General features: G+C 41.1%; 1 protein-coding gene across 11 annotated transcripts in view; it reads left to right on the top strand.

The window, feature by feature from the left end:
* The window catches only part of Ntm (neurotrimin), a 958,983-nt gene that overhangs the window by 826,758 nt on the left and 107,045 nt on the right, over nt 1–25,180 (top strand). For 6 of the 11 annotated variants that reach the window (XM_031343905.1, XM_031343904.1, XM_031343902.1 and 3 more), the window contains one exon: nt 15,990–16,115. In XM_031343905.1, coding sequence (XP_031199765.1) covers nt 15,990–16,115 — 126 coding nt within the window. Of the gene's footprint in view, nt 1–15,989; nt 16,116–22,523; nt 23,662–24,325; nt 24,554–24,789; nt 25,145–25,180 lie in introns of all 11 variants that reach the window. The other 5 variants (XR_004111446.1, XR_004111445.1, XR_004111444.1 and 2 more) reach the window with 1 other exon arrangement.

Here is a 25,180-nt window from a genome sequence, read left to right as displayed (position 1 = left end):
GTGGGGCAAATAGAGACCCCCAAACAACCACATAACCGTATCTCACAATTATTAAATATTGATTTGTCTCAGCAGGGGCCTGGGCCCGATTTAAAATGAAGGCAAGTGCATTCACTTGTGCTGATCTAATCTAGACTGTGGCAGTGCCCCTTGGCTGTCTCCACTGACCCTGATGCCCTGACAGGAGTGTAGACCAGAGCCCATTCTACTGCCAATCACTTTATTCTAGAAATGAACAGGCCGAGTTTATATCTGGAGTTATAAGATATGTGAGATGTGAATGCTAGAGCCTCATAAAACAGAGAGGAAGCCCACATGATGATGAATCGCAATTACAGGGAATTAGATTAGTATCAGTGTCAGGAGTAATCGTAAACATTTTCTGGTGCTGATGTTTGATAGCATTGGGAAGGGGTGGGGTAGCGGAGGATAATAGAAAGGAAGAGAGACCAAAGATAAGAACAAATATGCAAGTCCATAGTGTGCTTAATGGAACTGAGATTTATTTTGCTGTGTGTCTTTTTAAGCCTCCAAATAGATCACAAAAAAATACAGCCAGCCAGAAAAGAAATAGCCCAAATGTAATTTAAAGGACAGCTTTTTCACTGATACTTCAGCTTGGAGACACCTGTCCTATGTTCCTTGAAGATGTCCAGCTCGGGGGAGGAACGTTAAAGTTGCTGATTTATCTTCAGTAGCGCAGACCTACTTTTAATTTATTGCCCAGTGACAGAGATTTTGTTTAGCTTCTCTGTGTTACCCAACAGAGCCTTCTTGGAAAAGGGAAAGCAGCCCATAAGCCTCTGTGTTTTTTGATGTCCTAGTGCTTTAGAAGAAACTGAACTTCTCCAAAGCAGGTTAACATTTTCTGTAGGTTCACAAGGGGCAGATTCTGCAGTGGGAGGTAAGGTTGTCCTGTCTTCTGGTTCACTATATACATATAGATACACATACCCATACCATAGTCACACATTTATAGCACACACACAGGCACACACACACACATACACACAAGCATGCACACACTCATGCACATACATACCCCCACCACATACAGCATATACATACCACAAACATATACCCACATCCAAATAATACACACACACACACACACACACACACACACACACACACACACAAATGCATACATATAATACACCTACATACATAACCATACATACACATGTGCAAGTTTGGGGTTATGTGTAGAAGCAAGTTTAGTCATTCCAGTCGTCAGTAGTTGACCCATTGAAATCATTATCTTCCATATGTCCCTCCTACCAAGGAGCCACAAGAAAGATAATGTGCATGACTTGGCCCCAGTGCACAGCTGGGCAGTCATGGTGGAATACTATTTTCTGTTCACTGTCAAGGTAAAGCACAGGAAGAGAGAGGTAGATTGTAGGTTCTGTCTTCTCAAGTCTTCTTAGAAGGATGATTGATGTATAGTGGTTACTACAAAGTGTTATGATATGCCCTAGCTGAATGGTTTGAAAAAAAAACAGGATTTGAGATAATAATAATAAAAAAAAACCTAATAAATTCTGACCAAGCGTGGTTGAATGTGTCAAGTTGCTTTTGTGAACTGGGCACCATTCTAGATTTCTGGGATACAGTGGGTGCAATATAAGGAGGTTTCATTTTCCTGAGGGGTACAATTTTTAGTGTTTTTAATAATTATTAATTCCATGTGTATTTGTTTATTGAGTGCCTATGTGGAGACAAGCACACCTGTCCCACGATGCATGACATAGTCAGAGGAACATTCAGGATTCTGGAAATGGAGCTGAGATAGTCAGGTTTTTGTGATGGTCATGTTTACATACTACCTGTCCCATCTGGCCTCAAAGACTAGATTAGAGTGAAACGAAATTTCTTCCCTGGTATGTAAAAGGTTCCAGGTTCAATCCCCAGCACTGTTCAGAGGGGGTGGAAATCAAGTGAAAGATAGAAACAATAAATACTCATAACTGAAAATAATTCAGGTGGAAATATGTCTCACATAAAGAGAAAGCACTGGGAGGAGATGTGGCTGCTTTGAAGAACAGGGCAGGAAGGATATTGAGTTTAGGAATGTTTTAATGAGATCTAAATAGTAAACCACTCACCATATGATTATCTGGGTGAAGTTCTTTGGGGAGATAAGAAACAAAAATTGCAAAGCCTTATTTAAAAATATGCCTGGCGTCGACATGGAATGGGAAGCAGATCAGAGAGCTGCATAAAAAATAGCCCAAAATATAGTAGCAACTCCACCCAAGCCAGCTTGGTGGCATTGTAGAAACATAGCTATGAACTTTGAATTTTGTGCCCAGTGTAGTGAGATGTCATTGGAATGTTAGGAAAAGAGGGTAGATTGGTGTGTGTGTGTGTATGTGTATATGTGTGTGTGTGTGTGTTTGTGTATGTGTGTGTTTATGTGTGTGTGTGTGTGTTGGTTGGCTTAGATGTGTTTTTTTTTTTCTTTTTTTATTTTCGAGACAGAGTTTCTCTGTGTAGCCCTGGCTGTCCTGGAACTCACTCTGTAGACCAGGCTGGCCTCGAACTCAGAAATCCACCTGCCTCTGCCTCCCAAGTGCTGGGATTAAAGACATGCACCACCACTGCCTGGCTTGGCTTGGATGTCTTAAAAATTACTCTATACTATATAGAATGGAATGTCTATATAAAAGGAAAGAGGAAGACCAGGAAAAAACATAGCACAGCATAAAGCAGACTTGCATAATCAGAAATATGGAAATTATCTCAAGAGAGAAGAGAATGAGACTTAGGGAAGGTAAGGGTTATTTTTAAAATAAAGTAAACGAGATTTAATAGTTGGACACAGAAAGCAAGAGAATGAGGGAAATTAAGGGCAACTCCTGTTTCTTTGTTCAAAGAGATTAGGTTGGCAAGTGTGTGATTAATTAAGAAGGGGCACATGAGGAGAGGAAGAGCTTTTCGAGTAGAGAGAGGAAGAATCCAAAATTCTATTTGGGACATTGTAAATGCATCGGCTTTATTGAGCACACATTATTGAGCTCAGCATTGTTCTGAGCACTTTATGCATGTGAACACATTAAATCTCTAGGAAAGCCCTACAGGAAAGGCCATTATTATACCATCATTTTTATGGAAGGATAAAACTGAGTTCCATCTCCACGTAGCTAAAATGTGTATATGCTGGGATCTCCTTCATGAGTGTACAGCATAAAGGAGAGTCATGAACTCTGAATCCAAGAACATCTAATAGCCATTAGGGAAGTGGTCCATGGGCAGTAAATACAGCATTCCACCTCTGAGCAATGAACTGAAGAGTAGCCACTAGAAGGAAAACATGGACACTCAATAAAACAAAGCTAAGGAGAAAGGGGAATTCAGGGATCCAGGCTGACATAACAATAACAAGGACAAAGAATTAGCCCCCAGGTTGAATAAAATGTAGCACTTGGTATTTGGTTATACAGACATTGGCCTATGTAATTCTAGTTGGAGTTTTTCCAACTGGAGTAGACAAACAACTGTATATGTATATAGGTTTATGAGTTTGGTCCCTCAGCATGTGCTGTATACACTACCTGAACTAAATCACTCATTACAGTCACACATTCATAGAATACTAGGCAACATATAACATGTGTGGTAGTCAAGAATACTGAGTAGTTAAATAACTGCCTCAAAAATATATGGTTTTATAAATGTATTCAACTCTATTGGACTTTAGATGAAAAAAACATTGAAGAAGATTCATTTGTGATATGTTTTGCCATTACAAAAATGTATTGAAATGTGTTAATGTATATAGTACATATGTGTTAGGTAGCAGATAAGTAACAGTGACCCACAGTTAGGATTAGACTCTGGGTAGTTGGTGTAAAACCACTTCTGAGCTCTTGGATAGGCTGGTGCTCTCCATCCCCATCTGTCTTAGATGCCCCTTATTGAATGTTAGCTCATGTGTCTTCATTGTTCCAGAATCATCTGAGGAAAGAGCATAAAGGTATGTGGGACAAGCAGAGGTAGCCCGCTGTGTCAATGCAAAGGTTTAAACTCTTTTCTTTGAGTGATCCCTCAAACATTTAGGCTTTTGCTTCTATTCAGTCATTGAGAATCAGTCATGCAGCCAATAATTATTAAAAGACTAGTAGAAGATGAGATGTTCTCAAAGGATGAACAATGTTACAGAAGACAGGGCTAATAAGGAAGAATCTGTAAAAGGAGATTCAAAAACCAAGGCATGAATCAGGGGATGTCTCAAACATCATTGTCTATGGTAGCCATGGAATCAGTATGAGGTGGTAATGGTCCTTGAATGAAAAAGATAGGTTTTTAAGTTTTAGTCTTTGGACTCTGTGAATAAAGAGACAAGAAATTATGCAAAACATAAACAGAGAAAATATAAACTGGGTCATCATAGCACCTATAGAGATCTCTGCTGACCACAAAGCAATGTTCACAGGATACATGGGGGAGGCCTATTCCATAGTTAAAAGTCAACAGGGGCATACGTTTTGAGGTTTTCTTGGCATGAAGTACTGCATCTGCTTCAGACTGCCTTTCCTGTACTCCTACATGTTTTGGATTGAGTGGTCAGCCTCTTCAATCTGCACATATAAATGAATGTTGTTCCGATATACACATTTTCTTCCTGCCTCGATTGAAGGGGCAGAGTCTGGCCTGAAACCTACCTGATTGCAATTTCCCATAGTGGTCATGTAGTCCTCAGCCCTTGGTACCCAGAAAGGAGAAATCCCATCCTGCATGATGCTGGGGAGCAGATGGCCTTGCATCAAGATTCATTGACATCCTGATGGGCCCACTTTCACATGCTGTGAGCTGGTGAGGGAGAAAGAAGAGTTATTGTCAAATTCCCAACTTGCCCTTTTCGATATAAAGTTCACTTGTAATTTTTTTTCCTCTGCTTGCTAATGCATTTTGTTCTCCAGAGTGTGAGTGCCCGAGCTTCCTGCGTAGCCTTTAATTAGTTTCTGGATGATGACATCTCCACCGAGAAGCAACTGGTGCGTCCCTCCAATCTCGGGGGGAGATAAAAGAATCTAATAAAGACATTCAGTATTTCTAGGTGATGTGTTTGACAAGCTTTGTATTAACAAGAAGTCATGTTGAAACTTTTTCTTTCGAAGACTGCACTCCCCCCTCTTCTGCTCCAGCACTGTGACATTTCACAGGAGATCCAGAGAGCTACTGCTCTCACTGGGAACTTGTAGCCTAACACAAACAGGCCAGCATCTTTACCTCACATGCTAAGGGGGAGAGGCTTTGTCATGATCTGTTCTCCAACCATAACCTTTATGAAGGATTTAGTAGCAATAAGAACTCAGAGCACAAAATCAGTTTTAAACCAGTTGCCAAGTAACCTTGGACAGCAGTGGGACCACCTGTGGGGCTCTGAGAGTCAAGATCATGTAATGAGCTGTATTTTCACTTGCCTAAGATGGTCCCAAAGCTCACTGGCACCAGAGAATGCATACACCTCACATTTCCATTCTGGCACAAACAATATCACCACTACGCTAATGGGTGGAGGTCTCTCTAAGGCAGTCTCCTCCCTGTCTAACTTGACCTTGCGGGTACTAGAATGGAAATAAGAACATTCTTGAAATCATTCATACCATTTTGCAGTCAGGAGTACAGCCAGCCAGGGGTTCATGGGAACCTTCCTAGCACAGGCAATATAATTCCCAATGCAAGCAAGTTTATAACCACTGTTGAGTACATACCTGCCAGTGTTGTTAGGCAATTAGGAATTAAAGTTTAAATGACACCAGAAAGGCAGTTAAGCATATAGGTGTATAGGTGGCAGGCAGATGATTGACAGCCCAGGCACAGACTTTAGTACTAAAAGGGGATCATATGGGGATATGGCCTCCATTTTAGGTTGAGTGGCCTCTATCTGACCAGAATGGGATAATATGAGAGACAGATATGCTTGGTGCTTAAGCATGTTTAAAGAACAGGAAAAGGTTGAACAGAGAGGATCATGCCATGAGAGTACGCTAGCATATACATGCATCCTCCTAGACATGTTCACTTTACTTACATCAACAAAAAGACATACAACCTTAATCTTCGGATAGGGGGATAGCACACATTAGTGTAATAGAAATGGCTGATCTTCTCTGTGTGAGGTGAGTTTCTGAACAGAAGCAAGAGCATCTGAAGAGAAGATGTAGTTAATATCTCCCTGAATTTGGAAAAGGAAGGGACAGACAGGAACCAAGTTCTAAGAAAAAAACTTATGCAAACTCTTTCTAGTTAGAGCTGGAGCTACCAAGGCTGACATTATAGTCTTCTAAGCCCAACAGGATCAGATCTTATCCAAGTCCTAGCTTATTCATTTTGAGCTTGTATAGAAAACCCCTATAAAGAAGAAGAACAAACCATGTCCCTGGGATGTGATAAAAGTGACCATTATCACTGTATGGCCTACCGGACTGTCACTTGGGTTTCAAGAATGACATGTGCCTTCTCATTTTGGATAAAGGGACCAAGATACCAAAAAGATACCAGATGCCAAGAGACAAAGGCAAAATCTTAAATGGGCCCTCTGAAGAACTCCAAGAAAACATAGAAGCAGAGACCATCAGAAACATAGTTGCCTGCCCATATTTCTAAGCTGTATGCTGAGAATTCCCTGAATTTGTCAGAAGACATAGCAGGGCAGGGTAAGGATAGCCTAGTCAGCAATTCACTGTTGGTTTTTACAACAGTTAATCTGTTTGCCACTAATTGATTGAACTCCATATGATCTCCCTCACAATAGCATTCATCTGTAGAGTGATTAGCAGCTCACTAAGTGCTTTTCAATTACACCTACATATTTACTTTGATCCCCAAAACCCTGTAGGAAGAGCTGGGATCTGACATTGGCCAATTCTGTGGTCCTTCAGTGGAGTCTCATTAGCTCTTTAAGATTTGAGTGTTCTGAATTAAAAGGAAAACGCTTGGCAAGAATATAGTCCTTATTAGGTGATCAACAAATAATAGCTTTCTTCCATGAGGAATATTAAGATAAACAAAACATTTTCCTGTTTTATTCTCCTTCCTTATAAAATTATGCAGTGAATCAAGTTAATTGATTCTCTCTTTAAATTAGGCACATTTTAATTTTAGAGGCTGTCTGGCTGTGGAAACTTGGCTTTTGGTTTTCAGGATCACCTGATTAGAGATTCTGCATGTGTCTGAATGTCCATATTATTATGGGCTTGGCTTAGCTCTTTAATGGAGGAACTTCAGCCCCTCCCCTGCAAAGTGAGGGTGATTCCTGAGGGTAATATCAGGAGGGTCTCTAAAGAAGGAGCCATATTGAACACCCAGCAAGATTCTACAGGGCCTCTTGAAGTTGTTTCTAAATGTTCAGTGAATGTTGGTTTCCCACTCCATCTTCCTACCATTGATTAATTGGTTCATATAGAACTGATCCATTTCATCCATTTTGGGGTGGTAGGGTAGGCAAGTAAGCATCTCAATCCCAACTAGTAATCCCATTGTTCTTGCAACTAAAATCCAGCTGGTCCTGTCCTTAGCCAGCTGAATCCTTATTAGCAATCCTTCTCTTACATTCTCTCATGACACAGGGGATGAGAAGATACTTCTTAGCAATTTCCTAGTTGGTGCCCACTATAATGGAGCACTTACTGTTACAGGTAGGGGCTGTAAAATTCAATTTACACTAATATACCCAGAAGCAGGGAAGCATGGCATGATGAATGAATGGTGTTTACTTTATTCTTCTATGTCTCCATCAGGAATGATTAAACTGGGTCAGAGAGTAGAGCTCATAAAAACTTCCAGATTTCAGTTGATCCTGAAAGGCACACATTCCAAACTTCAGAACCATTGGGTTTTGACTAATCCTAAATAAATCACTAGATTTTTCTCCCAGGGCTTCATAATTTTTTACTTGATTTTAACGTTGAGGGGCTGAGAGAGGAAGAATGAGATGTAACAAATGGTAAAAGTGTGCTGATGAAAGGAGTCCCCATTGCCTGAAGTTGTGTCATTAAGGAGCTTTCAAATTTGCACACCCTTATCTGGGATGCTGACTTCCTCCCCTCAAAACAGCAGCAGCCACTGTTTCCTTTCTGGCAGGAGACTGAGCCTGTACCTATCTGATACTGGGACCCAGTCCTGCTGCTGACAGGAATATAGGACTGGCAACCACCCTGATTTGTCCTTTAAATCAAGCAACTTCCCCTGGGCACAATGTTTGAATTTCTTTTCACATTGGTCTCTAAAGGGACATGAGTTTCATTAATGCTGCCAACTCACACTTGAATAATATTTTATGTTTAAAATGTGGTATTTCCACATTTTCCTGTGATCAATAATGCATGCATTTTGAGGGGGTTAAGAAAAATGCTAATATAATTAATGTGACCAGCTAGTCAAATGATTTATTTAAGTTTATACAGCTAGTCATTTGAAGGCTTCAACTGACTATCTAATCTTCTGACATAAATATTAGAGTTTCTCTGAAGCATGGAGAAACATTTGTTTAAAGGATGAAAGAAGGAAAGGAGAGAAGGAGAGAATAGGAGAACAGAGCAAGTGAATGGCTGACTTGTGCTTTTGATCACAACAGATGTAATAAGACTTTCTATTAGCAAAGCCACAGGTGTACCTAAGTGATCTGTCATCAAGTCGACACAGTCCAATGATCCTGTGTATATACAGGAAGCTGCAGCCACAATGGCTGTTTCAGATTGACATGTCCCTAGGGGCCATATCTCTGGTTCAGCTTATATTGAAGGAAGATGAATGAGAGAAGAGACAGCAGGATGTCCCCAGGATGGAATAAGCAGGAGATTTCAATGTGCATGCAGATGTGGAAAGTTAGAAAAAAGTAATATGTTGGTGGAGCCTGCCATCCACTCTGTGGTAGAGAATAACACCATATACACAGCAGTAAGATGGGCTTCTTCAGCTAAGATCCCTATGAGCACACATGTGTTGCCATAGAGCTAGGGAAAAAAAGGATTGAGGTGTAACAAATGATGGAAATATTCTGATTAGAGAAGTAGCCATTGCTCAAAGTCCTTTCCTTAAGGACATGGATGGATTGGGATGTGAAGTAAATGAGAATATGAGATAAAAGTTTTTAGCAAAGCCCAAGGAATGCTGGGTTGGAGCCTGAAACCTACAAGACTGGCCTCTGAGAAGAGCAGACAGTGGGAATTACCTCTATCTCACTGATATTTTCAGTTGTCATTCCCAACTGGAAGTTTGCCCTTGAACAAATGACTAAAGTCGTCCTAACTCTTCCTTTTAACATCTGTGAATAATAATAATAGAAGTTCCTTGTAGAATTCTTAAAACTATTATCAATGAACTCAATCATTGCAAAGTATCTAATGCACAACAGAGTCTTACAAACAGCCAATGTGCATAAAACATGGGTGTCATGTTTCTTTTTTTTAATTTATCTTTTTATGTATGCACTTGCAATTCCAAGGACATTTTTCTTACCCATAAAATTCCTCACTAAAACTCACATACCACACTGCAAATTTCGGCTGTATGTCCTTGAACAATTTCCTAGACCTCCACCTCTACTGAATGGCAGCATTCTCATCTGTAAAATACAGTAAATAAATCAGGTGGCTAAGCAGTCCCTGTTTACCTGGGGTTTACTGATATCAATGGTAAAAACCCTGTGTCACAGGAAACACTTCAAATCCACCATGATGGGTTACTGAGTTAATACAAGGAAAAATTGTGTGTGTGTGTTTGAGTGTGTGTGGTTATGACAAATATATAGATAGATAGATATAGACTTGTATAGCAGGTGTTTGAACACTGGTGACTGTCATCATTGCTGTATGCAGCACATAAATCTTGAGGATATGCACGGACTTCTGTTTGTTCACATTTCCATTCAGCCTTGCAAAAACACCCATTCATTCAAACCTTGTCTGTGGAACATGAAATTTTCTGGACTTGATGTCATGTACTCTGTAATTTGGTGAAAAAGACAACCGCACAGCTTCCACTTCCTTGAGAAGTGGCCTACCTGAAGGTGTAGGCCTGTGAAAGAGTGATTGCTCATCATGCCAAAGGCAGTGGACTTAATCTCCCAGCACCACAGAGTAAATGAAAAGTCAGTAATTATGCAACAATTAATTAGTGTGGAGACTCTATCTTAGAATAGATGGTCGAGGAAGATTTCTTTGAGGAATCAGGATATAAAAGCTAGAACAGACAAGCGATGCAAAGAAAAAGGGGAAGTCTTGGAGACCTTTAAATATGAGGGGTTGGGAGAGTTTTAGGAATAGAGGAGGGGAGCAGACGAAGATGATACCTAGAGTGAGTGAGGCTAGGAAGGAGATGAGAAATATTTTATAAAAGGACTTCTAGGATAAGAAAAATTTCATCATGCTCCTGGATGAATTATCACTCTATTTCTGTCTGGATTGGGAAAACATACTCCCATATCTTGTCACACAGCCTAATGCATTCCTAAGCAAAGCAGCTTCACAGTAGAATTTGCCTGTTACACAGTGGCCATGGCTTTAACAGCTTCCCCATCCACATTGCACATTTTGCATGGTGCTGTTATCATGGTTTGGAGTGTCTCTCTGAGGTCTAGAAGCCAAAAACATTGTTGGTACCCTAGGTTTGGCCTACCTAACACTGCAGATTCAAATAACCCAGGGTCCAAAACTGTCCCGAGTAGCTTTGGAAGTGAAGATTCCTCTGGCAGCAATGGAAGCCATCTGGGAGGCATAGATCTGCAGGCATTCTGGGAAGTACCTAGTCCAGGCATTTATGTGCATTCTCAGCCCCATAGGACTGTACAGTGCTTAATAAAGCATCTTAATTTGGATTTAATAGGATATCTACTGTGTGCTAAAAACAGCAAATTGCTATTTATTAATGACATAATTATTAAAACTCAACACCTGGGCACTCTACACTAAACCAGGAATAGGAAAGTTCCTCAGAATATTGTTTTAATAATTACCTTATTTAATTATTTACATATTTGAATTAGAATTCAGTAATAACCAGATGAAACCTTAATAAAATGTATTAAATGTGGAAATTTATCTTCAGAATAGGTTCACCTGACTTCTGCCTTTCTTCCTAAATATAGCCTAAATACTTCTCAGTCTTTCTGTTTATATAATTGGTATGTTTTAAATTCAGACCTCAAAAGCTTTCAGTCATCAAATATGCACAAGTGAAGAAAAAAACAAGCATCTGTAAGGCAGATTCAGTTTGTGGCTTCTGCTCTAAGCTCCTCCCAGTTTATTTTCAGTGTGTGTTTGGTCCCTTCTTCATGCCATTCCAACTCTAACAGGATGCTTCTGCCTGGCTGTCCTCCAGTTGTCCCTTAGCATCTTTTCCAACAGCATGTACAAGTCAGAATGCATGTAACTAATGCTCTCCACAAAGGCACTTCTTCCTCCAAGCTCCCCTCTCTGGGCCATCAGTAGGTTCCATGCATGCTCCCTGGCCCTGTTCTCCAACCCACCCTCTTCTTCTATCTCCGTAGAGCCAACATTTCAACCTGGGCTTTGAACATCACTCCTGTAGACAGATTTTGCTAATTCCAATTCCTCCTAGTTGTACTCTGACACATGGTTAACCAATTCTTTATAAAATAAAATTAACTTGAAAAAAATTGAAAAAACTTGAAAATTATGGCATTCTCTATTTTAAAAAAAATCAAATATTTGCTTATTAAATATTAAAGTTAACCATCCAAGACCCAGACCTTCAGGCAGTTCCACAATCTGGTTTCCTGTTACCTCATTGATCTTGTATTCCGTTTTCATTGATCCTTATGAAAGTTATTGACTGTCTATTCTTCGTTGACACTGTGCACAAGTTTACCAAACATGTGTGCTACATAAAATTCCTTTATTGAATGCCTTGTGTTTCCAGGAAGTGATCTTAGGCCATTTCAGAAAGTTGTTTTCTATGTCCTCAGAAGATCCTCTCAAAGGCCAGAATCCACAGAACTCCCATTTTCCTTTAGTAGATGGGAAAGGTGGCCTGGTAGAACTAACTGGGATCTCAAGCCTCCTGCTGTACACTGTATTTTCATATACCTCATGAACTTTTTGCCAACTCATTCATACCAGTGTATTTCTGATACAGCACCACTTTTTTTCTGTGTGCATGATTCCAAAGTGGATGCTGATGTGAGATGAAGCCATCTCTGACACTCCTACTCACTGTGGTCATCTCTCTTTCCAGCTCACAGCACTTGTAACACACATCCTTCATTTTTCAACCATACACAATTTTCTGGTCCATTTTGCTGCATCACTCAACTCAGTTGAATGTTTTCAATGCACTGTTTCTCCAAACATATTGAAAGTACCTGGTATATTTCTGCATATCAAATTATACCTAGTACACAAATTGTATATAGAGAATGTAACTAGCAAACACCTTGTACCTCTGGCACAGCCACCAAAGAGAAATCTCTCTCAATAATGGTTGATTATGTCTAGGCACAAAATATCTCACTAATGATGCCTTCTTTATGTCACATTTTTGCTTAACAAGCCTTTCCTCCTCTCCTCCCCAGACCTGATAGACTTTTGCTGAGCCCAATAAAGCTTGACATAGCTGTCACAAGTCCAAAAAGGGTCACGCAACACCCATCCATAGTCAAGTTTAGGCATCTAACTTCCATGTTCCCATAACATTTGATAAATCCTTCTGTGTCACAATACCTCAAGAGTTAGATTCTACTGTCTGTTTTTATATCTTTATATCACATTATCCTAAGGGAAAAGGACTTTATGTTCTTAGCACTAAGCACAATGCTGGCATATGGAAAGTGACTCATGAATATTGACAAGAGAATGAATGAATGGGTGAGTGAATAAATGCAAGCAAACAAAGCAATTCTGCTATGTTTCTAACAGCCCATATTAAGGGAAGTAAGGTACCGAAAGTATCCATGGAAACAGTGTGAAATACAGGGAGCGTATCTCATACTTACCCAAGTCTTTCTTATGAACAGGAATTAGCTAAAATCATAGTATTTCCTTGCCAGCTCAATTTAAATTTTTTTCAGGGAGATGTTGAGGATAGAACTCAAGTCCTCATGTCAAGGGTTGCTTTAAGCCTCTAATTTTATCTTAAAGCTGACCACGGGCTGTAAGTTGCCTCCTAGAAAATGACACCCTCCATCCCAGAACATCTGCACTCGCTGATGTAATGCTTATCAGTGTGGTTGTGCTGGTTGTCACTGGAGCCCCATACCAAGCATAGCTTCTCCTTTTCATCCATCAGGGCAGTTTCCTTCCTTCAAGCTCTGCTGCTTGGCTGGCTAGGAAAGGTAGTAGACGCTTCTCCAATGTTTCCTTCATGAGCTGGATACATTCCAGTTGTAAATGACAGGGGTGGAGGAGGTGAGGATTCTAGATGATTCTTCCAAGCATGAGGTGTGATTGTCTCATTTAATATACTTACTGTGCTGACAGCTCTGGCCCACTCCACCTTCCATGCCACTTGGGGCCTGTCCATTGTTCTCTAGTGTATGATTAGCAGATTAGCTATCATGTAGGAAGCCAGGAAAATGAACTCCCAGTCAGCCCTTCCAAAGCAAGAATAATTCATTACCCAGCCTGATTTCCACTTAAAATGTACTTTACGTACACTTCCAACTACAACCCCTAAATCACCCTGTGTTCTCAAAGTCCATCATTTTTTATTTTATTGCATGGCATTGGCGTGACATAATCCATTGCAGAGAATCTCAGAGTGCTTTACAGATCAATAAATTACTTACCTGCACTGTAGAAGCAATGTCTGCAAGGCCAGCACAGACACTGCAGGCTGCCTGGGCTCCAGGAAGCAAGAATCTGTTAGTGCCAAAAAGGGACCAGGGCTGGGGACCAGAGTTGGGTCAAGAGATCAGCAGAAGGAAATACTGTGGTTAAAGTTCTGTGAGTAAAATGCATCAAAGTGTTTTACTTCTGCAAGAGTTCTGCAGAACTGTAAAACTAAGAGAACTTAGAAATTCCTATGTCAGGGAGTCAGTGAAGCAGATACTTAGTCACCAACATATCAATTGCCTTTCCATCCTGAGAGGCACACTCTGACTTTTAATCATCAGCCTCAAATTACAGTGTGAGATCTGAAGTGTCCTAGACTGTGGCACAATGAGGTTCCCACCCCACTGCTTTATTTTTGTTTTATTTATAGTTTATTTCTATCTTAATGTGTAAGGATGGACACAGAGAGATATCTATCTCTCTCTATCTCTCTCTGTCTGTGTGTGTGTGTTTGTATGTGTGTGTCTGTCTGTCTCCATCTTTACTAGAAGAGCAATGTGAATATAAGTCTAAAAATGATCAATATTGCTTACTGTATGAAAGTCACTGTACACATGAAATATATAAATTAAACCATGAAAAGGTTCTTCTTTAAGACTTTATATTGAAACAGATGGGGTATAAATTCATCCAGACTGGGGCATTTGGTAGGTACTATCAGAGAGAATCATTTGAGTACACACAGCGGCTGCAAGGGTAGGAAAAATGGGACAAAACACAACCCAGGCTTGTAAGCCATGAGTGTATTACATGATGGAGTGCAGGACATGAATGGAAGAAAATGATGGAGAACAGGGGACAAGGAGGAAGGGTGGAGGACATCCTTTCATCATATTCTTTTTTGCAGAGGAAAAGGTCCAGTGTGAGTATGGGTGCTATAAATATTAGTTGGACTTCTATGGATACCTATGTGAGGAAGGTATGGTTCAGCCTCAGGCTGTCAGAAAACACATTGTTGAGTAAATAGGTGACTCTAAGCAAAGAAGTATAACATAGTGGGTTAAATCCATGATTAGATGCTGAGAGATCAGTAAATGAGTTGCCACTTTATGTTCTTGAAGTACAGATTATTTGACAGATTACACAAATAAGTGACCACATGGAGAATCCAATATCATATTGTCTATGGTAAAGCTGACAGTGTAGAAGTAGGTTCAGTTGTAAAGCAAGAGTGAGCTTCTGTCATTGGTTCCAGCATGAGATAGACCACATAAGCCATTGCTTGGTCAGGCTGCTGGGAGATTCTTCTGTGAAACTCAGTGGGAAGAGCCCAGTAGTATGCAGCCTTCAAAGGGAAGTCAGAATCCAAAACAGATGCCAAGGAAGCAAGAGTCCACACCAACTTCTAGGCATTTGGGAGAATATTTCCTTTGCAAGAGAGGGGTCAAGTCATATCATATCGTATCGTATCGTATCATATCATATCATATCATATCATATCATATCATGTCATATCTTATCACATCATATCTCACTGGTATGAGTGTCCAATCACTTGTGTCCAGTATGTTCTGTATGGTGGTGACTAAGTGGAACCAAATGAGATGGTAATTGGGAAAAGGTAGATGGTGAGGTAGATAACAAAGACCTGGGCTTTAATGAATTATCTACAGAAGATAAAAGAAAGAATATAGACCCTCTATGATAAACAGAAAGAGTACACCCAGTTGGGGACAAAGCATGGGTGAATGGAGATGGGGTCCCCTAGGGATGGCTGGGGAAATTAGTTGATGCTTGATTCTGAATGACCTCATATGCTGGCCTAGAGAACCTGTCATAGGTAGGCAACAGGGAGAATCCAAGCTATTTGGGTAGACATGTACTTTATTGAAACTGCATTACATAAAGCCATCTTTGAACTCAATGAGGAGAATGACTCATGGACCTGTGTTGGAGGGGTATATGTTGTTGGGATGCAAGTGGAGACATAAGGTACAGTTGGAGGAAGAGTTACTGCAGCATTGCAGTATAGTGGATTCTCTTTCCTACTTTGCCTTTGACCTTGAAATGGAAACTAAATTCAATGTAATATATTCTTTACATTTAAGGTAAATTTTCCAATTTTTTAAAAATTACATGTATAGTCCATACATGTCCATCTTTGGCTATTCTGTCAGCTTCTATTTTAAGACAACAAAGAGATTTGTCAACAGTATTTTTATGTTTCTTCTTCCTGTTTTCTCTCCACAGTATCTCCCAAAATTGTAGAGATTTCTTCAGATATCTCCATTAATGAAGGAAACAACATCAGCCTCACTTGCATAGCCACAGGTAGACCGGAGCCTACAGTAACCTGGAGACATATTTCTCCCAAAGGTAAAAGTAGCAGCTCATAAGGGATAATAGGAATCTTGTTTACCATAGATGGGTTGTGGAACTGGCTACTGAGTCCAAGGAGCTCTAAGCCTGTGGGAGTCTGATAAGTTAATTTGACTCATAACTCTGTTAGATACAGTTTTTCTATGCACAGTGGCCATAGCTGTTACAATCTCAGAAGGTATACCTGCATGTCTGTTTGCCATCTTGTAGAGATTAATGCCACTTGAGTCTGGGTGAAATAGTGGTGAGGATTTTTCCTGTGAATGTCTCATATTGAGTGTAATGGTGGAATGGATGTTTTGGGGACATTGTACAGCTGGTATTTGAAGAGATAGGAGATACAAACACATAATGATGGATGAAAGCTCTAAATGCCATATTCCTAACATGAAATTTCCCTGGTCTGTGCCTCTTGAGCATTGCCAAAAATCTAGTCATTAGCTGTTTTTGTGATTTGCTGTTGGTTTTCTCTGATATTTCCTAGATAACAAATATACCATAATATGTATCTAAATTATATAATTTATGTTGCCAAAATGTTCAGATGTTTTGAAGACCACACTGAGTGATTGTGCTTTGAACTCCTTTAGGATGTGACAAGACGTTACTTATCATTAAGGTAGCTTTTATTTGTTATCAAAGAACATAATATTACTTCACTCACTCCCAAGTTTTTATAGAAAATTCAGTCATCCAAACTGTTCTAAGAACTGGGGGAATTAGCCATAGCCCAAAAGTAACAAATTCCTGTTCTTTTGAACTCATATTCTCATGAGAGACATGACTGTGTTAATAGTAGTGGGTAAGGCTGAGATAACTGAGTGATACACACTGTTAGAATGACAAGAGTTTAGTTAAGGAATGATAATAAGGGATAATGGCATTGTCAGCCTCCATTTTGCTACTGATCACTGGATGAAGTGTAATACATGTATGTAATTACACATATTCATGTGTGGATTGATGAAGGCATCTATATTGCTAGATAAGGAAAGGTTAAGGATTTCCAAGACACCCTAGTGGAGGTTATTTGATTTTCAAGATGCATGCTCCCACAGAGACTGTGAAGAGACTGAAGTGAAAGAACTGTATTAGGGCCACTCTTGGGATCATCTTCTATGAAGGGGAAGGGAAGGAAGCAAGATTGGGTAGAAGGAGAAAGTGAGCTGTGACGTGGTCCTCGGAAATGTTCCAATTGTTATGTAGGACTTCTGAAGTACAATGGTCCTTCTACTTTGTCTTCGATTGAGATGATGGAACTGAACCTTTACATCAACACCATAGTTCATTGTTGGATTTAGACTGTCCCCAAAAGGGCCATACCTAATGGGCCAGAAAACTATCTGATTTCACAAGTGCATCCCAAGATGGGCCCAATAACTAAGGAGTGCCTGTTTCTAGGATGTTCTTCACTGGAACCTAAGGCTGCCATTCTTAAAGGTGGTAGTACCTCCAAAGCCACATTTTTAAAAAAAACAGTGTTGGACAGCTTCAAATATGGAATTTCCTTTATGGCAGTTTGGCAGTTCACAGTGTACAAAGACATGTTCAGTTGTACTTGTTCTGAGCCCTGGGGAGTTGTTGGGTCATGACTGTTGATGGTACCCCTATGAAGGAAGGGAGAGAGAGAGAGAGAGAGAGAGAGAGAGAGAGAGAGAGAGAGATTTAACTTTTTGCAATTTGGCCAGTCTCTCCTTTTGGAATGACCTGTAAAAACTGGCTCAAGTTTCAGCTGTGCATGAGATCATTAGTGATGGAGAATGGACTTGGGACACTTGTAAGGGCAGAACTACCTAAACGCACAGGCTTTTCAAGTCCACACACCCCATTCATCACAGCTTAATGTCATTGCATCCCCTGTGTTTTCAGATGCTGGGCCAGTCTGCCTTTTGAAACTGAAGAACATTTATCACCTGGGGTAGACATCCTTTACTCATGCCAAGGGACCCTGTCTCTTGTTTGATGCCCTTTCTTAGTCCCATCTCTGGCCAGTGAGATCTTTGTCCGTCCCTTGATGTTTTCTAGCCTTTCCCTTCCAGATATCTGCTTCTGACCAATTCTATTATGCCTTAGTCTCCTGTAAGCTTCTTGATTCTTTCATTTTTCTCACAATGTCTTAAATATGTTTTAATTTCATGTTATGCTTTCCTCCCCTCTTCTCCCAAACCCTCCATTACTCCTTCCCTTTCATTGGATGCTCTTTCTGCTGTGTTCTGAGGTCCTTTGTTCCTCCTTTTGTGGCCATCAAGTTAATTCTCTTCCTTAGGAGATTTTCATCTGAGCCTGGGCCAGATGCTGTCCTGAGGTTTTAGCTGCTATGGAAACAGAAGATGGATCAAGGGGAGAAGAGCAGACTGATTGGAATCTACCTGCAGATTAGAGTAATTTAGATGAACAGCTTTGTCCAGATCTGGGGCCTAGATTAGCTGTCCCACTTTCAGACTGATGAGATATGCCAAGCTAGAGCTAATCACCTTGAGACTCACTGGGGAACAGTGTTCCTGGCGATGATTCTTTGGAGATCAGAGATGTCATCGAGCTTCAGCCAAATCTGAACTGAAGCTAGAGACCCTTAACAGTAGGCCTTCATCTGTAGCCACTAAATGTTTCCAAGAAAGTGCTTATTTTAAATAAACTAGGGCAGGCTTGGGGCTCCTGGGAGAATGATGTGCACCTTTGCTGAATCTCCAGAGGCTGTGAGCAGTTGTCATCTTTGTCTTACTCCTGAAGACAGATCATGTCTTAGTTTTAGTCAAATCATTCTTACATAGACATGAAACTTCCCCCAACGAATAGCTGGAGCCATCTGATGACTTCATTGCATTTTCTCCCTCTGGATTTATCTGCTGGTTTTGTACAGTTTTGAAAAAGCCTGATTTTGTCTATTGGAAACCATGAGGTGCAGCTCACAACAATCTCATGACCTCTTCAGAATGAGTACATCTTCCAGCCATGGCCACCTTCTGTGTGGCAAGTTGATACATAATGTGGACCCTTCTTTGAGAAGGGCTCTGGCATATGGATGTAGGAGTGGATATCTGCTTGGTAAAAGGGTTAAGAGGCCTGTCCAAGCCATTCATTAGGTAGAGGAAGTGCCAGATGTCTGGTGTCATGCCTTTTCTATTTCCTCTTCACGGCCTCCTACTCTTAGAATTCAAGAGGAAAGTGATCAGTTTTCCAGAAAATTGTGCTTTTTCTGCACATTTATTCTGGATATGAACTTATTGTCTATACTAACATGGGCCCTGGTCTTTTCAGGAGAGAAAGTTCTCATTTCATGTCCTCACAAAAAAGAGCTGCGGCTTACTCCAGGAAAGCCCAAGCTAAAGGCCTTACTAAGGGTCAGTATGTGTACAGGTACAATCAGAGAAGCCGGGCTGCTTCCTGCTCAGGGCTCTGTTCTTCATCTTTTCTCTTTATCTAGACATGAATGAATGTGGTTAAGCATAGTCTTATTCTCAAAGTATCTGAGTATGCAGAGATATGTTCTCTTTCAATATATCCTGAAAATATCCAAAGTAGGCCCCTACACTTCACAGAAGTGTTCCTATATTTCTGATACCAGATTCATTGAGGTGTCAGAGCTTTAGAGAGACAGCTGGGATCCATACCTTGTTACATTCCTGGTGACCTATTTTAAGTTCAGGTAAAGGTGAGAGTCCAGTCAGGAATCTGTGGACCTTTTACACCTTTGCAACCAAGAGCCACTGAGCACCTGATAGATTTCTCTCTGGGCAGTGATATTCCTGCCATTTTTTTTCCTACTAAAATTCTAGCCAGGCAGTGATGGCCAACCCCTTTAATCCCAGCACTTGAGAGGCAGAGGCAGGCAGATTTCTGAGTTCGAGGCCAGCCTGTTTTACAGAGTGAGTTCCAGGACAGCCAGGGTTATACAAAGAAACCCTGTCTCGAACCCCCCGCTCCCCCCAAAAATTCTTGGGCCATTCTAGTCTCTTCTAGGAAACTCAAAGAGCACCCCATGCCAGGCAAAGCAAGATGTTTTGAGGAAGTCCACAGAGGAGATATGTTCCAGATCCTATTTAATTGTGACATCCCTGTTTCAGAAATTCTTTGGGAGCACAGTCTGCTTCTCTTGCTCTCTTTGCCTTATGCACACGCCCTAGGGTCTACACACCACCTAGGGTAAACTGTTGCTGTGCTGTACAGCACTGATCTTTGGTACCGCTCCAAAAGGGCATATGTCTTCTCCCAGTGCAATGCTCCAGTCTTACTCTTGAGGGTTCTCCTCCACTGTGATGTTTAGAGAGGGATCTGGCATGTTTCCCCCAGTGGAAGCCTTGGCCAGGCTCCAGGACACTTCGCAGTGGCCCTTTGTAGGCTCTCCCAGCCCTTTCTGAAGTCCCTTCAAGGGAACCTGCTGTGGTGGGAGGCTGAAAGGAGGAACCCCTCTTCAAGTTCATTTTCTCAGAAGTTACGAAGGCCCACAATGGTTTTGATATAGGGATTTCTGATGCACTCTGGTCCTTGGTGCCATCAACTTCTGAGATGTGTGTTTCTGGAATGTGTTCTTCATCTTGCTCTTCAGGGACAGCCCGAGCCTTCTATCATTTACTGCAGTCAACTGCCTCATGTGTGGCTCCTAAGCACTGTTTTCTAAAGTAAACAAGAGGATGGTAGAAATATATGTAAAAATGCTCCAGCCCTCTGATTTGAGGAAAACAAAAGGCAGTTAATTGGAAAAAAAAGAAAATCATCATTTTAAATGCATGCATCCATCCTGCCTCTCCCATTCCCTGTTTCCTTGTGCTTGGTGGGTAAATAGAAAGTAGGCAGGAAATTGCACATATATCCCAGAGTTACATAAAGATATTAGGGTAGAATGACAGAAAAAGTGTGTCTATTGATTTCCAAAACAAAGTCTCTCAATGCAACATAGGCTGGGTATTGGCATCCATGTCCACATAACTTCTACATTCATATCAATAGCTGTTTCCCTGCAGTCAAGCCTTTCTCACCACACTTAAGGAAGCCTCGTGGATGATTGGTAGTCCTTATTTCTGAAAACTTGGGTAATCAACGAGCTGCTGAGAGCAAAGTTACCCTTAGCATGGGCTCATTCCTTGTGAGTGTCCTGACCCACACACCTGTTACCCTGTAGACCACTGGCTTGCCTGGTTTCTCATTTGTCAGCACTGACAAAGCCTCCTCCCCGGCCAAGCAGGACACTGACGCAGTAATTGGCACTGGAGGTATCACAGCTTGAGTTCAACCAGAGCTGGCAGGCTCTATGACTCTGTGACAGCTCTGTGAAAAAGTGTCAGGAGTGGAGCTCTGGCATGCCATCGGCTGACTGCAGCACCCTGGCACTAATGAGCAGCCTGTCAGCACCAGCATCAGGCCCTGTGTGGCATGGGGATCATTAGGATGGCAAATGAAGAAAGTTCCCCGCAGAGAGGAGCTGAGGGAGCTAAAGGTGTCACCTTACCTGGACATGGCACTGGCCCAGAATGAAAGAGAGAAAGAGAGAGAGAGACAGAGACAGAGAGACAGAGAGACAGAGAGACAGAGACAGAGACACAGAGACAAAGACACACACACAGAGAGACAGAGAGAGAGAGAGAGAGAGACAGACAGAGAGAGAGAGAGAGAGAGAGAGAGAGAGAGAGAGAGAGAGAGAGAGAGAGAGAGAGAGAGAGAGAGAGAGAGAGAGACTCTGTACCATGTTTCATGCTATGCTTTTGGGCTACTTTTAGAAGCTCTGCTTGGTTGAGTTGCCTTGTTATTAATCAGTGAAGGCTGTACATCTTTTCTGAGGTGACCAAAGGGGTATTTAGTAATTAGCTCTCTAGTCATGGCTGTGCCATAAAGCTATAAAGTAACTCAAGTGTTTGAGAAGGAAAGACTTGGGAGAGAAGGAGAGAAAACTGGTATTTATTGTCCTTGCTTCTTGTCAGGGCAGCTCCCTTCCTGGGGGATCTATTGAGAGTTGCTTGCTAACTGTCTGTCTTCTACTGAAATATCAGAATATAGGTAAGTCATTAGAAGAACCAGGCTTTGTCTGTGACTCTGTCCCAAAAGAGGGTATGGGGGTTCCCTGGGCATCTATTCCATGTATCTACTTCCTGAGAGCAAGGGTGGGGTACACTGTATCCTTGTGTATCCTTTTGCACTAGGCTTTTCAAAGCTGTATGGAGTATCTTCCCATTTTCTAGGGCTTTGGATGTACAAGATGGAATTCATTTCTATGAAAGTATAGATCAGCAGTCTGAGAGAGCTGGGCTTTGATCCATCTGGACAGACGTTGTCACTTGCTACTTAGTGGCTGGATAAAGCTGGGCAGTGGTCACAATATCTGAAGCTCCACTTCTTTCTTGCATTATCTCTTGCTTCTTGGAGTGGTACCTAGAGTTTACTGACCTGAGTCCTCCTTATTACCATATACAGCATTGTCAAAACAACATCTCAGACAAGCCAGCACATGTAGGAAGACCTCACTACAACCCATGCCCTCTTCTCAACTTACATCACTCTTTTACTCAAGAATCCTCTCCTTGCCTCAAGACCAAGATGCCAATTTGAAAGCCTCTGATGACACTCCTCAGCCACAGCAAGTCATTCATTTCTTTGGGATCCAAGAGCAGTTTCACACATTTCCAATCTGGGACAATGGCTTTTCTCTGGTCACCCACAGAGACCTGATATTCTCAAGTTACCTAAGAGATCACAGAGTCCAAGAACAGCCCCTACTGAAGTCATTTTACTTTATCTCCGAGGCCTGCTGCAGAAACACTGCAAGGGATAGTGGCAGGAGGTAGTAGAGAGTGCTGGGGGGATGATCCTATGAGCCTTCATGTTTATTTGTATACACTGAGACTTTCTGTCTGGTATGGTTGTACATGCCTGCAATCCAAGAAGCATAAGATGCAGAAGCAGAAAGACCACCAAAATATTGATGCACACCTGCTTGACATAATGAGTTCCAAGCTAGCTAGGTCTAGTTCTGAAGTGGAACTCTGCCTCAAACCAAAGCAAAAATAAAAATAAACCCTCTGGACATAATTTAAACTCAAATCAAGTCTTTGAAGGTAAAGAGTAAGACACAGAGCTTCATTTCTTTGCATCATTTAAATTCTTTTAGTATTACGTGTGTGTGTGTGTGTGTGTGTGTGTGTGTGTGTGTGTGTGTGTGTATAATTGAATGCACACAGCTCAAAGCTCTATGGGCAACTTGGGAAAGTCAGTTCTCTTTGACCAAGTGGATCTTGGGTCTCAAATCAGGTTGTCAAGTTTGTTATCAAGCTCTGCTTACATACTAAGTTATCTCATAGGCTTAAATATTGAAAAAGTACTGTGTTAGTTAAGGTTTCTGTGGAGAGACACTATGGCCACGCCAACTCTTATAAAGGGAAATATATCATTGGTGCTAGCTTTCAGTGTCAGAGGCTTAGTCCAATATCCTTATGGCACTGTGCAGGCAAACATGGTGTTGGGGAAGGAGCTGAGAGTTCTACATCTTGATCCACAGGCAGCAGAAGCAACTGTGAGCTACACTGGAGATAGCTTGAGCATATGAGACATCAAGGTATCCTCATAGTGATGCATATCCTCCTACAAGGCCACACCCACTCCAACAAGGCCACCCCTCCAAATTGTGACACTCCCTATAGGCCAAGCATTCAAACACATGATTCTATTGGGGCCATTCCTGTTCAAGCTACTACATGTACCCTCTACTCCATGTGTACTGGGATTTTATCCTTATTATCAGGTTTTGAACCTAGGACCTCATACATACTAAAATTCTACCACCGAGCTGCATCTATCAGCCATGTTTATATAATTTTTGGAATGATTAACCATGTTAATCAGAATTCCAAATCAACTAGAGCAATGTCTAAGTAAAGGTCTGCTACCCTCATCTGATCTGTACCTTAAGCATAAAGCCTTAGATTATTCTTCTGAAAAACAGAGATAACAATCTACTACCAACATAGTTGGGACAGGTTCACCAAGATAAAACACTGGTCATCTTCACAACTTATGTTAACATAAGTGCCCCATGACTAACTGCTATGCCTTTGGTTAGTCCCTTCTTCAGTACTTTCACTAATAAGACAAAAATGAAATGGGAAGATATTCACATTCCTTCTCTAAAAAGTGGAGTTACTCAATTTCCAAAATGGGGACTATTTAAAAGTAGTTACTCGGCGTCTTCCTCATTCTTCACCCCTTTCTAATTAACACAGATCCTTAGTGAAAATTCCCAAGGAATCCTACGTTGCTATCAAAAGGACCAGAAAAAATCCTACTGAAACAGGTATTTCAGTGCTCAATGGTGGTCAGAGAAGAAAAAGATGTATCACAGTAAAAGAGGTGACCTGTTCCAAGTACTGTGGCATGTATAGTATTGGTTCTGAAACACAGAGTCATGTACTATGATGAACATCAAACTATGGCACAACCTCACATTATAGGTAAGAGTGATCCAGAAATCCATTCATCAAGTGGTTTAAGCACAGGCATGTGAAAGAAGGTGGAGAAGGAAAAAATGGGGGAGACAGTTATAGACTGCTATTTAACTCCATGTAAATTTACAGCTAGATAGATACAGATAGAATAAAATTTGCCACTGTAAATAAGGGATTTTATAAGTCTAATATTTGTGGTCCGATTTAAAGCAATCTTATCTGTGCAACTTTCTACTTCAAAGGAGAGAAAAATCATGAAAAGACCAGTGGAGAAATTAATGAGTTCGATGTGCAGGAATGGAGAACATATGCAATCACGCCTCAGTCTAGAAACCAAGGGCAGAAGTGCACACCACAGGAGCTGTTTGTGGTTTTACCCAATTATTTAAAAACCCTTGAAAAATGTTGTAGAATCAGATGTCTGCTGAATTCAGACATTGCTCACAGTGAACTCCCCCATCCTCTCCCGAGTCTTCAGCTATTTATGCTAGTGCTTGGTGACTGTTACCAAGAAGAACGGTTTTGATGGAAGAAAAGGGGAAACAAAAGCAAGGAGATGGAGTCGTCTTTCTCGCAGATGCCAATCAGCATGGCTCGGTAAGATTAGAGGTCTACTTTAAATAGAGGCCCCTA

Source organism: Mastomys coucha, unplaced genomic scaffold, assembly GCF_008632895.1.
Source record: "Mastomys coucha isolate ucsf_1 unplaced genomic scaffold, UCSF_Mcou_1 pScaffold23, whole genome shotgun sequence".
NCBI classification, from domain to species: domain Eukaryota; kingdom Metazoa; phylum Chordata; class Mammalia; order Rodentia; family Muridae; genus Mastomys; species Mastomys coucha.
This window is presented reverse-complemented; position numbering and strand designations above follow the sequence as displayed.